This window comes from Electrophorus electricus, chromosome 17, assembly GCF_013358815.1.
Source record: "Electrophorus electricus isolate fEleEle1 chromosome 17, fEleEle1.pri, whole genome shotgun sequence".
Classification (NCBI taxonomy): domain Eukaryota; kingdom Metazoa; phylum Chordata; class Actinopteri; order Gymnotiformes; family Gymnotidae; genus Electrophorus; species Electrophorus electricus.
Window position 1 is genome coordinate 11,249,352 of NC_049551.1, and position 15,838 is coordinate 11,265,189.

The 15,838-nt window shown below is 43.3% G+C and overlaps 1 protein-coding gene across 2 annotated transcripts in view; it reads right to left on the reverse strand.

The window, feature by feature from the left end:
* The window catches only part of ptbp3 (polypyrimidine tract binding protein 3), a 51,862-nt gene extending 36,147 nt beyond the window's left edge, over nt 1-15,715 (reverse strand). Inside the window, exon 1 of one of the 2 annotated variants that reach the window (XM_027007394.2) lies at nt 15,562-15,715. Coding sequence is in view for 1 of the 2 variants with exons in the window: in XM_027007384.2 (XP_026863185.2) it covers nt 8,970-9,032 (63 nt within the window). In the remaining variant the exon portion in view is untranslated. Of the gene's footprint in view, nt 1-8,969; nt 9,060-15,561 lie in introns of those variants that run through there. The other variant, XM_027007384.2, reaches the window with a different exon arrangement.
* Nucleotides 15,716-15,838: the final 123 nt, after the last annotated feature.

Genomic DNA, 15,838 nt, shown 5'->3' on the forward strand with positions numbered 1-15,838 from the left:
AGAGCGGAGGGGAGAGCGGAGGAGAGAGCCGAGGGGAGAGCGGAGGGGAGAGCGGAGAAGAGAGCAGAGGAGAATACAGCAGAAAGCAGAGAAAGGAAAGGAGAACAGAGCAGATAAGAAGCAATGAAAAGAATTTCAGCTGTCACAGGAGACAAACTGTAGCCTTACCCGGAACAAACCACACCAAAGAAGGACACCAGTCCTTGAGTACAGCTTGTAAGCCTGACTGCATTTTCATGTAAAAAGAAAAAAAACAAAACAACCCCCCCCCCCCCAAAAAAAAAACAAAATCACACAATACAAGGCAAAATGGCACCTTTCAGTGCGTCAGTCTGAAAGAACACATGGGCACACTGATTCCAGGCACAGGAGCAGCCTAAAGTCCACTGTGATCGCACTCTCTACAAAGGCCTCACCATCAGGCCTCTTCTCCTGGTCTACAGTTTCTCTGATTCTTTCCATTCTCTTCCACTCCCTCTGCTTCTATTTCTGTCCTCCATCATTCCCTCGCTCCCATCCTCCTCTCCCATCCCTCTATCCCCTTTCTCTCTTCCTTCATTTTCTCTGTATGATTTTTTATTTTTTTTTGTTAATTCTCTCTCTGTGTAACGCAGCAACCCTGCCTGCGTCTCCGTCGCTTCACCACGCCCCACAAGAAGTCGAAATCATGCTTCCACGGGCACAGCCGCAGTCTCTCTGACGGCTGATCTACACCCGTCTCCAGTCATGCTCGGGTCATGCTGTCTCTCCAGGGTGGCCAGAACCAAAATGCCCACGTGGAGAGTGGGAATGGGAGGAGGAGGAGAGGAGATAACCAGGAATTCTCATTTGCCAAAAACCGTCTCTTACACACACACTTTCCCACATCCACACCCAACAACTGGGGAAAAGAAGTACAGCTTTTCTCCTGAAGAGCAGAGAGTTTATGGACAATTATCTGCTCTGCATCACAACTCAGATGCTGACAGAACACCACGATCCACAAGTGTGAAAGCAGAGCTTCCGATCATACAAGAACAGAGAGAACTCTGTCGAGCTTAACCCTCTTCCATCTCAGCGAACGTCACTGAAAACGAAAGGATGCAAAACCTGCTGAAACCAACCCGTTCTGCGCGGTGCGCGTGTACCGCAGGTGCGTGCTCGTCTCCGGCCTCCACAGCGATGCCTACGCGTAAATATTAATGATGGACACGGGGTGGGCCGCCACCCTGCTGACCTGCTGGAGGCCCGAGTCAGGACCAGTCTGACAGAGGAGAAATAGGAACTGCAAACTCATGTTACTGGGCAGAAACGCAAAGAAGGGCCATGGCGCGGTGTCCGCTTCCTTTTCAATATTGCACGAGCATAATTAAGACCGGGGACCTGGAACCCAGCTGCCAGGCCAGGACAGGCAGAAGAGGTCACCTGATCTGCTGGGGCAGGCAAGCCTTTTTACCCATGCCGCATTGTGCCACACGAGGGGGAGAAAACGGAGAAGGCCAAGCAGCCGTGAAAGACGCTAGCATCGAGGTGCTGAGCGTCAGTTGTCCCCCTCCACCCTACTCCCTACTGCATCAAACCCAGAGCCCTAAACGCCACCAAATGAAAACCCAGAGCTCTAAACGCCACCAAATGAAAACGCAGAGCCCTAAACGCCACCTAAATGAAAACCCAGAGCCCTAAACGCCACCTAAATGAAGCCTGGGCATCAAAGGCCCTACAGGAGCAGCTTCTGGAACTCTCTGTGACATTGCTATGGCACCGGTATAGGCTAGCTGCCTGAGTGTCCTTTTTAAAGCATACTGCAGGTATTTCCGGTACTTTTACAAAACACTGACCAGCTGCATGTTTCATAGACTGAATGTGTTATAGAGAACCAATAATCAGCAAACAGTATTGTCACACTGTTAAATTAAAACCGCTTAGGAATACAGCTGAATGGACACAAACACATCCCATATGTTTTATGGGCTTATTATTATCGATTTACCAATTGTTTGATTATTAAATAGTTATTTTTTATGTGCCACTACTGCACTACTCTTCTGTTGGTATTATGTGTCCAATTTAATAACAAACATCAGAAAACCCAATCATTATGTTCCAAATCAAGCATCTATATATTTTACTCCTAACCTGAAGTTTCAGTCAAATGTCTGTGTGAAAGGTGCCGAATTGCTACAGGGATCTTCCGATTTGTCGTGTGTGTATGAAGAAGTGAGAGTTTCACTTCCTGGTACGGCTTAAAGGAGTGACAAGCACCATCATCGTGTTTCACCTGTCAGTGGCACCACTGCTGCTTATGAGCAGGAGTCACCCAGGGCTCACGCAGACTCAGAGCAGGAGTCACCCATGGCTCACGCAGACTCAGAGCAGGAGTCACCCAGGGCTCACGCAGACTCAGAGCAGGAGTCACCCAGGGCTCACGCAGACTCAGAGCAGGAGTCACCCAGAGCTCACGCAGACTCAGAGCAGGAGTCACCCTTGGTTCACGCAGACTCAGAGCAGGAGTCACCCAGAGCTCACGCAGACTCAGAGCAGGAGTCACCCTTGGTTCACGCAGACTCAGAGCAGGAGTCACCCAGGGCTCACGCAGACTCAGAGCAGGAGTCACCCTTGGTTCACGCAGACTCAGAGCAGGAGTCACCCAGGGCTCACGCAGACTCAGAGCAGGAGTCACCCATGGCTCACGCAGACTCAGAGCAGGAGTCACCCATGGCTCACGCAGACTCAGAGCAGGAGTCACCCAGGGCTCACGCAGACTCAGAGCAGGAGTCACCCAGGGCTCACGCAGACTCAGAGCAGGAGTCACCCAGGGCTCACGCAGACTCAGAGCAGGAGTCACCCATGGCTCACGCAGACTCAGAGCAGGAGTCACCCAGGGCTCAGACTCAAAGCAGGAGTCACCCAGGGCTCACGCAGACTCAGAGCAGGAGTCACCCAGGGCTCAGACTCAAAGCAGGAGTCACCCAGGGCTCACGCAGACTCAGAGCAGGAGTCACCCAGGGCTCAGACTCAGAGCAGGAGTCACCCAGGGCTCACGCAGACTCAGAGCAGGAGTCATCCAGGGCCCACGCAGACTTTGCCTGTGTTACCTATACTGTGCACAGGACCTTGTTAGGTCAGCGTTCTGAGAGAAACAGCAAGCCTTTGTCTGGCTCCCTGTTCACATGGCTGCCCCCAGGGCTCCACAACAGGAAGTTTAAATATTTGAGCCGAACACTGTGACAGAGAAACACATTCTCTCAGTCACAGATCACCCTGATCCCTTACATCCCAGATCCATGTGACAGACACACCTACCTTCATGTAAGGACCTTTAAATGGAAATATTAAGCCTTATCATTTAGGCAGTGGCGTCATGGGTTCTTCAAAGAACACAGGCTACTGCCCTGGGAAAAGGCACCTACTTGAGTTGTCTTTGATTGTCATTATATACATATTGAAGCATAATGTGTGACAAAAAGCTTTTTGCCAGGACAGGTTTAAGAAACACTTCAGCCATTTCTCTGCTCCAATATAATTGTTTTAACCTTTGATTGTCTGTGGAGAGCACATTGCTGTGTTTCCCTGGTACAGGAGAGCCCAGAACTGACAAATACCTTATCAAAGTCTTCAACTCACTCTTCATAATGTCCAAAGGAAAGACATCAACCAATGGACATGAGATCTTACATGTTGGTCTCCACCCACACAAGGGCAGGTGGAGCATTTGAGTGATGGAGTACACCTTAAGGCAAATGGCCTAATTATACTGCTATGCAAACTGAGCTCTTCTGAGTAGAAGGCAAATCTGCAAATCTAATGCTGAAACTCACTGAAGGAAATAAAGTAATAAGGAATTTTTTAATGAACCTAATTAATTAATTAACAATAATCAGAAAGTAAACCATCTCAGAACCACCATTTAATGTGTAGTACAATTCAAGCTCCCCCTCAGACTAGTACAAAAGCTATGCTCACGGCAGCATATTCCCACTATATGAAACTCAAAACCCAGATTTTGTCCACTGGACTAGAAGCTCAGTCCAGGTGGGGGTGGGTGTTTGAGAGAACCAGGAACGCTACTATTCTTGCTCCTCACAGATGACAAGCCAGAGATGGGCAAAGAGCTGCTCTGGTGGCAGACTACAAGAATGACCCTCACAGCCAAGCTCCAATTCCTGCTAGCCAAAACAAGGCCAGCCACCAAAACACCAAATGGCAGAAAACAGCTAATGGCAGTCAAAACACTGGCAAAGGACTGGAAGGGCCTGTGGGGCCCTGAGCAACATGGCGTCAGGAACACCGGAATGAAAATAAAGGCATACTCAGGCCCAGAGGCTCTTCGGGTTGGCCTTGGGTCTACAAGGTCAGGGGAACATGAAGCCTAGGCTTTGTTGTGACTTCTTCAACTAGAATCTAAAGCACATTAAGGTCAATGCATACTTAGCTACATTAAAAGAAGAGGTACAGGGTTGGAATGAAGGGTTGAGACTGCCCATATAAGCAAGGAGACCTCGCAACGAAAGGAAACACTGAGAACATTGCAGCTAATTGGGTCAGCACAATGGGGGAAAAATTAAACACATCAATCATTCAGGAAACTACTAACAGATACTGAGGTCACAAATTAGCTGGCTGTGTCATTACTACATTTGTAGTTGAGGCCAAAGGGGAAAAAACTGGTAACTTGGCAAGGACAGCACATAAGGTGTAAAGGACAGCACATAAGGTGTAAAAGGACAGCACATAAGGTGTAAAGGACAGCACATAAGGGGTAAAGGACAGCACATAAGGTGTAAAGGACAGCACATAAGGTGTAAAAGGACAGCACATAAGGTGTAAAGGACAGCACATAAGGTGTAAAGGACAGCACATAAGGTGTAAAAGGACAGCACATAAGGTGTAAAGGACAGCACATAAGGGGTAAAGGACAGCACATAAGGTGTAAAGGACAGCACATAAGGTGTAAAAGGACAGCACATAAGGTGTAAAGGACAGCACATAAGGGGTAAAGGACAGCACATAAGGTGTAAAAGGACAGCACATAAGGTGTAAAGGACAGCACATAAGGGGTAAAGGACAGCACATAAGGTGTAAAGGACAGCACATAAGGGGTAAAGGACAGCACATAAGGTGTAAAAGGACAGCACATAAGGTGTAAAAGGACAGCACATAAGGTGTAAAGGACAGCACATAAGGTGTAAAAGGACAGCACATAAGGTGTAAAGGACAGCACATAAGGGGTAAAGGACAGCACATAAGGGATAAAGGACAGCACATAAGGGGTAAAGGACAGCACATAAGGTGTAAAAGGACAGCAAATAAGGGGTAAAGGACAGCACATAAGGGGTAAAGGACAGCACATAAGGTGTAAAGGACAGCACATAAGGGGTAAAGGACAGCACATAAGGGGTAAAGGACAGCACATAAGGTGTAAAAGGACAGCACATAAGGTGTAAAAGGACAGCAAATAAGGGGTAAAGGACAGCACATAAGGGGTAAAGGACAGCACATAAGGTGTAAAAGGACAGCAAATAAGGGGTAAAGGACAGCACATAAGGTGTAAAAGGACAGCACATAAGGGGTAAAAGGACAGCAAATAAGGGGTAAAGGACAGCACATAAGGTGTAAAAGGACAGCACATAAGGTGTAAAAGGACAGCAAATAAGGGGTAAAAGGACAGCACATAAGGGGTAAAGGACAGCACATAAGGGGTAAAGGACAGCACATAAGGTGTAAAGGACAGCAAATAAGGGGTAAAGGACAGCACATAAGGGGTAAAAGGACAGCACATAAGGGGTAAAGGACAGCACATAAGGTGTAAAAGGACAGCACATAAGGTGTAAAAGGACAGCACATAAGGGGTAAAGGACAGCACATAAGGGGTAAAAGGACAGCACATAAGGGGTAAAGGACAGCACATAAGGGGTAAAGGACAGCACATAAGGTGTAAAAGGACAGCACATAAGGTGTAAAAGGACAGCACATAAGGGGTAAAGGACAGCACATAAGGGGTAAAAGGACAGCACATAAGGGGTAAAGGACAGCACATAAGGGGTAAAGGACAGCACATAAGGTGTAAAAGGACAGCACATAAGGTGTAAAAGGACAGCAAATAAGGGGTAAAGGACAGCACATAAGGTGTAAAGGACAGCACATAAGGGGTAAAGGACAGCACATAAGGGGTAAAAGGACAGCACATAAGGGGTAAAGGACAGCACATAAGGTGTAAAAGGACAGCACATAAGGTGTAAAAGGACAGCAAATAAGGGGTAAAGGACAGCACATAAGGGGTAAAGGACAGCACATAAGGGGTAAAGGACAGCACATAAGGGGTAAAAGGACAGCACATAAGGGGTAAAGGACAGCACATAAGGGGTAAAAGGACAGCACATAAGGGGTAAAAGGACAGCACATAGGTGGTAAAGGCAAACAGGATTTTGTAGTCATATAATAGTGCCATTTTTCAAAGAATTAACCCAGCATAAAAGTAAACAGTCATAAGAAAGAGAGCTATGGGGAGAAAAAAGAGAGAGAGCTATGGAGAGAAGAACATCTTAGCCTGAAATCCAGAAGAAAGAAGGATGTGTCTCTCTCGCTGTGGCCTGTCTCGCTGTGGCCTGTCTCGCTGTGGCCTGTCTCTCTCTTGCTGTGGCCTGTCTCTCTCGCTGTGTGAAAGGTGCTCTTCTGCTTATTTGAGACACACCTTGCTGACATGGCAGTCTGCTGTTCATGTGGTCAGAGGCAATCTGCCGGGGTCGTCGCAGCCTCAACAGGTCTAAAGGGCTCCATACTGACAGCACTGACTGTCATGCTTATGGCTGACAAAACCTCAAAACCACTACTATAAAAAAACAAACAAACTTGGTGTAGTCCTTCCCATCTTACAAAACAGAAAAACATTATGTAAAGAAGTGTGTCAGGCACACTGCCAAACGAACTATTCAAAAGCTGCAGTGATTTTGCAGGGCTTTTTTCATGGGCATTCAGTGATGTGCACTGAGGAAAACCCAGTCCCCAAACCCAGTCCAACATGAATATGATTTTCAAAGGCCCATCAGCCCTGACGAAGTCATCTAGTCCAAGACTAAAGCTTACATTCATTCAGGAAAAAACTGCACTGTCCACTCAGAGGGTCTAGGGGCATGTGGCATCATTTTTTAATTCCACGAGTTGAAAGGCGCATTGAGAGCCAGGAGTAATGGGTGAATCCATTTAAGAGAGTGCACATGATGCACCCAGCAACAAAGTCGCATCTGAACTAGCAAGCCAGAAGAATGGTGTGGGACTCCACTAAAGGCAGGGTGGAGCAGGGTGGAGCAGCGTGGGTGGGTGTGCTCAGCGTGGTCTCAAAAGCAGTCCCCCTGTAATTTCCAGCAAGGCCCTGTTCACCACACACACGAGCTTGGCGTCTAGGCCGATGGGCCAGTCAGGCAGGCCCAGTCTCTCAGGAACAGTCTCTCCCCTCCCACCAACCAAAATGCCACAGGCATGGTGGTGATCTTGATCGCATTTCTCAACATTGCGGGGAGAGGGGGGGACACCACACCAGGCTATTCACTGCGTAACGTGGAACAGATGGAAGTGTCAGCAGCTGTTTTTTTCCAGGGTTGGCTCAGAAGTGGGCTTTAATGCCACAACTGTCCCAGGAAACACACTTCCAAGGAAGGTCTGCCAACTTAGTTATATACTGCTTACTTGCTGAGTCTTCAGACTGTGGCCTTCTCTGGCTCTTGTGAAATTGGGTTTCTCATAGCTGAGAAGAAAAGGTTTCTCATGGCTGACTGGTAGCAAAACCAGTGGTATCTTGGTTCACACCAAAAAGATTTATTACTTAGACTGACTGGGCTATCGCAGACTGACTGGGCTATCGCAGACTGACTGGGCTATCGATGATCAGTTCGCATGTGGTGGTTCCCTTAATTGTCAAAATAGTTCCACTGTTGAAATGCAGGAACTTAGTTAAACAAGAGGTTCTGAACCTGACCCAGTGTGAGTTCTGATCTGGACCTGACCCAGTAGGAGTTCTGAACTGAACCTGACCCATTATGAGTTTTGAACTGCATCTGACCCAATAGAAGTGTAGCTAGAATGTCCCGAGAAGTCAATCTACAAGCAACTAACAGTGCTAACATTTAAAAAGTACAAAAAACAGAAAAATGCAATAAGTCCTTATTTACAAACACCCATAAAATATTTAAACAGAGACAGGAAGGGAAAAGATAATGGATTACAGGTATTCCACCCAATCAGGAACTTGTTATGGATGCACCAAAACATTGCCCCAAACATGTGAAAAGTGAAAGTAAAAACCAAGAGAAAACACTGAAATGTTTGCTGAAAGAGGTTACACTGCATGTCAATCTAATGAGGTATCAAAATATAACCATTCACTAATAATCGCTAGCAATCTCCTGCACTGGACATCATGGATGCATTTAGACAGTGACAGTGCTTCACTGTAAGCAGAAGATGCTGTTACTTGGTTCTGTAAAAGCAAAACGCAGGTCAGCAGTCTTAAAAGCAGTCTCTTTTTTATCACCTTGTTTTCAATATTCATTCAGAGTATAGACAAATAGCAAAATATTATGCAGTGGTACCAAAATGTAAATTCTCTTTAAATTCTTAAAACTATCTTTAAATTATCTCTTGGTTTTTGGTTTTCAGTTTCAGATTTTGGCCAATGTAAGATGAACTTTGGTTTCTCAAATAGAGCATTCTGGGAAATTGACTGTTTTCCTCTCTACAAACAGAGCTGTAATAAAACAGGCAACATTATAAAGCACAGTACAATATTAAAGCCTGTGTGTGTTTGTTTGTGTGTGTGTGTGTGTGTATTCGTGTGTGTGTGTGTTTTGTGTATGTGAATTCACCAGTAACAATGATGAATTCCAGAAAGAGGGATTCAGCCAGACATCCACATCATTGATGATGCTCGGGCTAAAAGGTCCGAAGGTTTTTTACAAAATGGCTGCAAGTTATGCCCGGTAGACTGAGCACCTCACCTGTCTGGACACAGCACACAAGCCAGGACAACCAGAGTGACACTGTGATGTACAACTGTTCATCTACAGTGGGCACAAGAAAGTCTGACCCGAACTCCTACATGGTCAGTCCAGCCTAGGAGTTGCCTCTACAGCACAAAGCAGATCATCCTGAGAAAGAGGAGAAGATGGTTCTTACGAAAGACAAGACATGGTAAACACAGTGCCTGTGCCAAATTTAATTTCCCTGTGTAAGCACATCAAAAGGGTGACAAACCAGTTCAGCTCTAGTCCTCGGTTGCAAACTGAAACAAAAGTGTGTCAACTTTACAAAACAAGGAAATGGTTATAGCCTCTCCGTTGGCCTTTCAAGTTTATTTCCAACATTTTGCTGGTGCCATGCTAATAATGCTTAAAACTGCACCTTTTTCAATTCCATGCCTTTGGATTTAAGGAGAATGACGATGAATTGTCCTGAGTGAATTAGGAGACAATTGACGGCGACTTGGAAAAGTGGAAAGAATGACTCATTTACTCCGAGAGACACATTCCAGATTCTTTCTCCCCTGCACTCACCAGGAAGTGAAGTGGCCAAAAAAACAAGGAAATGGTCAACACATCTTTCTCTGCAAGGGGCAGCCAGGCTGGGTGACTGATGTTCATCACTGTCAAAGGTATGAGAATCCACAGTGTCATTCCCGAAACTCCAGAAAACACGTTAGTGCTGTTCTTTTGCCCTAACTTTGTGCTCTTCCCTAACGTTCCATTTCATTTGGAGGGTACACAACAGCCCTCATGGTAGCAAAGCTATGGATTACTTCCAGCATGCATGGAGGATATTCCTCTCCTTTACAAAACATCATTACATCACTATCTTTGGCCACACAAGGCTCCAGTTGCAATGACATGAAATAAATTTTAAAGCCTTCTTAGAAATTCAAACAGGCCTGCCACAAAGGCATGTGATCCAGTGCTGACAATTATCGGAACGGCAGGGGCGAAACACCAGAGCTAAACACCAGGGCGAAACACCAGAGCGAAACACCAGAGCGAAACACCAGAGTGTTCAGACAGCAGTGCAAGCTTTATATGTGCCCTGGCAAATCACATGTTTAGGTGCCAAATGCAATGTTGTTGTTTTAATGGCATGAGTGACTGTGTGGTCACCATATGAGTATGCCCAAAATGAAAGCGGTTTTCTCAATATAGGTCATAAATCCTCATCAGCAGGGTACTCACATTTCAGCTTTTGTAGAAAATCACTGCACTGCTTTCTTTGTTATCTACAATTCCACTAATGAAATCATCACTTTACCTACATTTATGGCATTTGGTGGACATTATTCAGAGCAACTTATTGGGTTTTTATCTTCTTGAAAATCATCTAAACTCCAGCATTTGAGAAACAGATCAACCGCCCTTAGCCTTCCAATATAAATGTGTTTCAATTCAACAGGTTTTTCCATTATTTTAAGTACAGGGAAACACTAAATTATCTATGGTAATCAACCATATGCTACAAATGTGGATCTATATTAGGTTGTAAAAATATATCTGTTCGTTATTTATGGTGGTACATATAACCTTATATTTAACATGTTCTCAAGGCTTTTGCTTACAATATTGAAAATTGCAGTCACAGACAAAATTCTAAAAATTTGTTTGATTTAGTCTTAGCATGAGAGGAAAATAAACATAAAACACAAATGATCCAACCAATAAAACTGCAGGAAAGATGGAACAACTGGTGGACAGAGCTTCAAAGGAGCAGGCAATAGCTGGGGTGCAGTGGTCGCCATGGAGTGCAAAATCCCCTCTAGCAAACAAAGCCATTACCGAACATGTGCACACACAGTCAGCAAACAAATGCAAATAAAACATCCACTATCCAAATCAAAACTACACAAGCAAAATATCCACTATACAAATCAAAACTATACAAGAACAAAATCCACTATCCAAATCAAAACTAGACAAGTAAAATATCCACTATCCAAATGAAAACAAGTACAAGTACACTCAACAAGTACAATATCCCACATCCAAATCAAAACTACACAAGTAAAATATCCACTATCCAGATCAAAACTACATAAGAAAAAATCCGTTATCTGGCTTGAATTCAACTGAACTCTTTTCATTTCACATAAGCCTACACACCAGTGTGCAGTAGGTGGGCTATAACACGATGTGAATCCCACTAGTCTAACTAATGCAACTAAATATAAACATTCATTCCCTGTTGTTCAGATGGAGTGTGATGCAATAGCCATTTTAAGTGCATTCTAAACCGTCAGCCACGCAGAGGTGCGGTACCGCTCAGCCCGTTTCCCCACGGTGGAGTGCTGAGCTTGCACAGAGAAACACGTCTGCTGCATGACGCACTCACCAGGCTGGGCTTCAGTTTCTCACCGTTGCCTCTGTAGTGCGTAGGCTACTGTAGGAACAGGCCAGCATCTGAGAGGAGTGCACGTGTGCACTCAAAAATGGCTTTGTTCACTTTTTTAATCATAGTGAAAAACTGATACATGGTAAACAAAGCAAAACGAAAGACAGCATCTTGAAATGTTTACATATTTGAAGAAAATGTAAATCAATAACTTTTGTCCAAGTTTTTTAGATTAAGCCCTTTGGGATCACACTTAACATTTGCAGAAGCTGGAGTCCCCAGTACGTTGTTAAAACTAAGTTCCCAGTGTACCACCAGGCTGGGTGACAGATGTTCACCACTATCAAATACATGAACAAACAACATATCCTGCAAAGGGTTCTTCATGAACCTTGTGCAAGTGTGGTGAAACCACATTTGAGCCCAAACGCTGCATCCTTATCTAACATTCCATTCTGTCTGGGAGGGGAGACAACTGACCTCATAGGAGCAAAAGAACGCAGCTTTGCACAGGAGGTCTGAAGGTCTTAATGAACCATCTCCCCTGTACGTCACTATTTTCGGTCACAGGATTCTTGAAAGGAATTTTACTACAGTATTTTATCAGATAATATTTAACATAAAGGACTTATTACTGTTAAAATACCACTAAGGCATATTCTGATATTTCAATATTTAATGTTCCTGACCATAACTATTCTTATGAGATACAACACAACAGATGTGCTACTCTGCTGTCACACCCTGCAACAAATCCCCCAGATTTACTCCAGAGGAGTCTGTGACACCCGAGGCTAACTCCACCCAACACGTGCCAACACATTCACCAACAAAAACTGCTGCTGTTGCCAACTCATACTAACCAGCATTTAAACATGAATTCTGTAATTATTAGGTCTGAGCCATTTCCTTTTCACAGTGCTCAAAAAGCTCCCGTTTCATCTTAGGAACACAATACATACTGCCAGCATGTGGCAAGATCAATAAGCAGAATGGACATTGTTCGAAAATGACTTATCTGCCATTTTATAGTACCTCATCTGTTCTGGCATCTTTCAACAGAGGCGTATAAAGAAAAACAGACAGAATTTAGACTTTAGCCAGTGAGAGAAGCACAGTATAAGATGATGCACCAAGACTAACAGAAGAATAGGCAGATACATGCTTGAAGGTAAAAGCTTTCACTGTGAACCTTTATTACTAAGCCATTTCCAACACACATATATTTGTGGCAACACTTGAGAGCATTTCAACTTGCTCTCACCTCAAAATGGGATTCTGAACCAAACTATGTTCAGAAAAAACATATCTTTGTATAACAGCAGCTTTGTATCTTGTGCAGAATGCTAAAGATGCAAAAGTGTTTCAGCTTTTTGGTAAAACGCTGTTTCAGGAAATGGGCCTGTATGACTCGATGATGTCATACACTGAGTAAGCTGAACAGCCGCTTACCCAAAGAAAGTTCACGTCTACACTCTGATCTGAATAGAGACAACTGTGCTCGAGATAAGGGCACTTCCCCCATTCCACCCTAGCCGCACCCCTAGTTTTATAATACTCACTACACTGTTTGCTTTGTGTAACCAAAAATAGACCATACATAGATTGCAGTATACCCCTTGTCTCCAACAAAGACAACCCAAAGGACTGATTAAAAACAGGCTTCTTGAAGCAGCACAAGAAGAGCATGTGAAGTGTTCACTCTGCTATCATCGTTATTGGGCTAAAGCACTAGTGTTGTGGGTGGGCAGTCATTGCTAATTCATGCAATTGAGCCAGGCAAGGCTTGAATACCACTGGAAAATCTTTCAGAAGATCCTTAAAGCAGAGCTGGTACATGTGGGCATAACAACTTTCTAAGTCACGGTGTATTACACTGCAAAGTCACCTTGTTTGTAAGCTAAGAGTACAGGATGTGTGGAGGGCAGGTTTGACCAGTTTGCAGATGATTGCATGTAACTGTTCCCAGCAACCAAACCTGGTGAGTGAGTAACTCAGGTGCTTTTAACATCTATTAAATGTTATTTTATTTAAGATTTTTTTTGAGCATTCGTCACATCAATCACTGTATATGTTATCATATTTAAGCATTTAAGATACAGCAAACTTGTATATATAAGATGCAGATAAGAAGCAAGCTATATACACATATGTGTGCGTGTGTGTGTGTGTGTGTGTGTATATATATATATATATATATATATACATACATACATATATATATATATATACATACATACATATATATGGTATATAGGTTACCAACTGAAGTGTACTGAAGTGTATTGAAGTCAAAATCGTAGTGAAGTACACAAGGTTTCAAACAGGATGATTCGGACATCGGATTTTCATCAGCTGTGCAAGCAAAGTGTTCTAAGATATTGAATCCATATATGATTACCATATTTTCAGTCAGTACATAATGCTCTATTGTTGTTATTGTTGTTATTATTATTAATATTAATAATAATAATGTTTGTGGAAATATGCTATGAAAACCTTTAATTGAAAGCGCTAAGAGAACTTGTATAGCCATTATTTGCAACAATGGACGACACATAATTATGAGATGAAACGCTGTGACAAAGCGGAAAAATGATCAAGACCATTATGATATTCTCAATTATTTTCGTCTACGAAGGAGTTTGTAACTATGTGATTTAATTTGCGTAAATTTATAAAGTAGTAACGAAGCAGAAAGGACAACCTCAGGTGGCATGTTCTACATGACTTTTTAACCAACCTACATAACTGTTTATTCCTAGCGCTTAAAAGGGAATCATTACGCGCATCCTTCCATCGCGTAATGCTTGCTAATAGTGTTAATAGGAGACTTAGATCAGGGTCCGAGGGCCATGAAAATCCCCAGACACCGAGTGCAAGGCACTAAGATCTAATGCTTTCAGTTCTGCGATTGTGGTATTATTTAGCATGCAGGCCTAACAAATATGCGCTGTTAAGCCACCGAATATCCCGCGAACCGGACAGTCACGAGAAGTCTTTCTCGTGGTCCGTATTAAAGCCTGGGAGCCTACAGAAGACGTTATCTGTTTACAGTCGAAAACTGTCGCTGTCCTTTGTTCTGTGAAAGCAACGTGACTAATACAGTTACAAGTTGTTTTTTTATGGGATTTGAAAAATGTCCATTAAGATCCACATGTCTCTAACAATTAACGTTTATACAAAAGAAAAAAAACCCGCTATTTTGCATGCCGTATAAAATCACCTAATTCAGATGATAGGGTAGTTCGTTATTAGACGCGATACGATTAAAATAATTTGATCGTCTTCATTTCGACTACAAGAATGTAAATACGTCTAAATAAAAAGTCAACTTATTCTAGATTATAGACAGTTTCGTAAAAAACGGTTAACATTAAACTAATCGAGAAATCCCTAAAAACATCACGGCTGCGCCACCCAACCGCCCCCCGCCCACATCACCGTTCTTCCCACGCACGCGACTTGTAAACAATGATCCACTTGCCTTGTCTCTAAAAATATGTGAGCACAAATGTGGTGCGAGGTATTATTCTACAAAAGAAATCGCTATTGAATATATTCTTATATTTAACAACAAATGTTAAGGGACTGCTTTATCCAAGTAAAATATATTTTGCTGATCGTTTTCATAGAAACGCCCCTTAATGGTTTTAAAATGGCAGCGCATGAAGACCTTATTACCTTAGTCTTATCACTTCGAAAATCTTGCTTAGTAGCGTATATTCAGTAAATAATGTAAACATTTTTAAAAATATCAAACATCTAAACATTGGCTTTAAAATCTGAAACGTTGGTTTAGTCACAATAATTCAATACCATTTTAATGGGGATCATATAAATATAAGCAGGCTACTTCCTTAAACCCAACTTTGATGTTGATAAGATATACGCCCATATCAGACGTCGATTTTAAACACCAGCAGACAATTTAACACGTAGGCTAAAATCTAGGTCTTCCGTTTTCGTTCTCATGTTGATCTGGCCTCCCAAGTTGGAAAAGAAACAATCTTGTAGTCTACCACCCACCCACAATTATACCTGAGAATGAAGTCATTCGCAACAAAACCAGACAGTTTACATATTACCTCTTTCATTCTTTGAACACATGTCCCAATATTGCACTTACATACAGTAGTAGTGCAAACTGCAACGTCTTAAAATAGAATCACTTGGTTCAAGTCGCATGCATATAAAAGTCAAAATGCAAATAGAAACACATACCCATCCATTGCACAGAAGAGACAGTGGCGAGGTGAAACGATAGTGTAAGCATAAGGGGGAAATGCAGAAATGGGTTTGGGTGCTGTTAGTACAGCTCAGCTCGACTCCCCAACACAAATTCACTCCGCTAAGCACAAAGGCACACTTCCTGCTACTGACGTGAGCACAGAAAATACACAGGCATGTACAGACGCCTCTTTACAAAATGGCCTCCCTTTCAAACAGACACACCTTTTAAGAATTACAAAACGCATGTAATAGGGCGATGGAGTAGTTT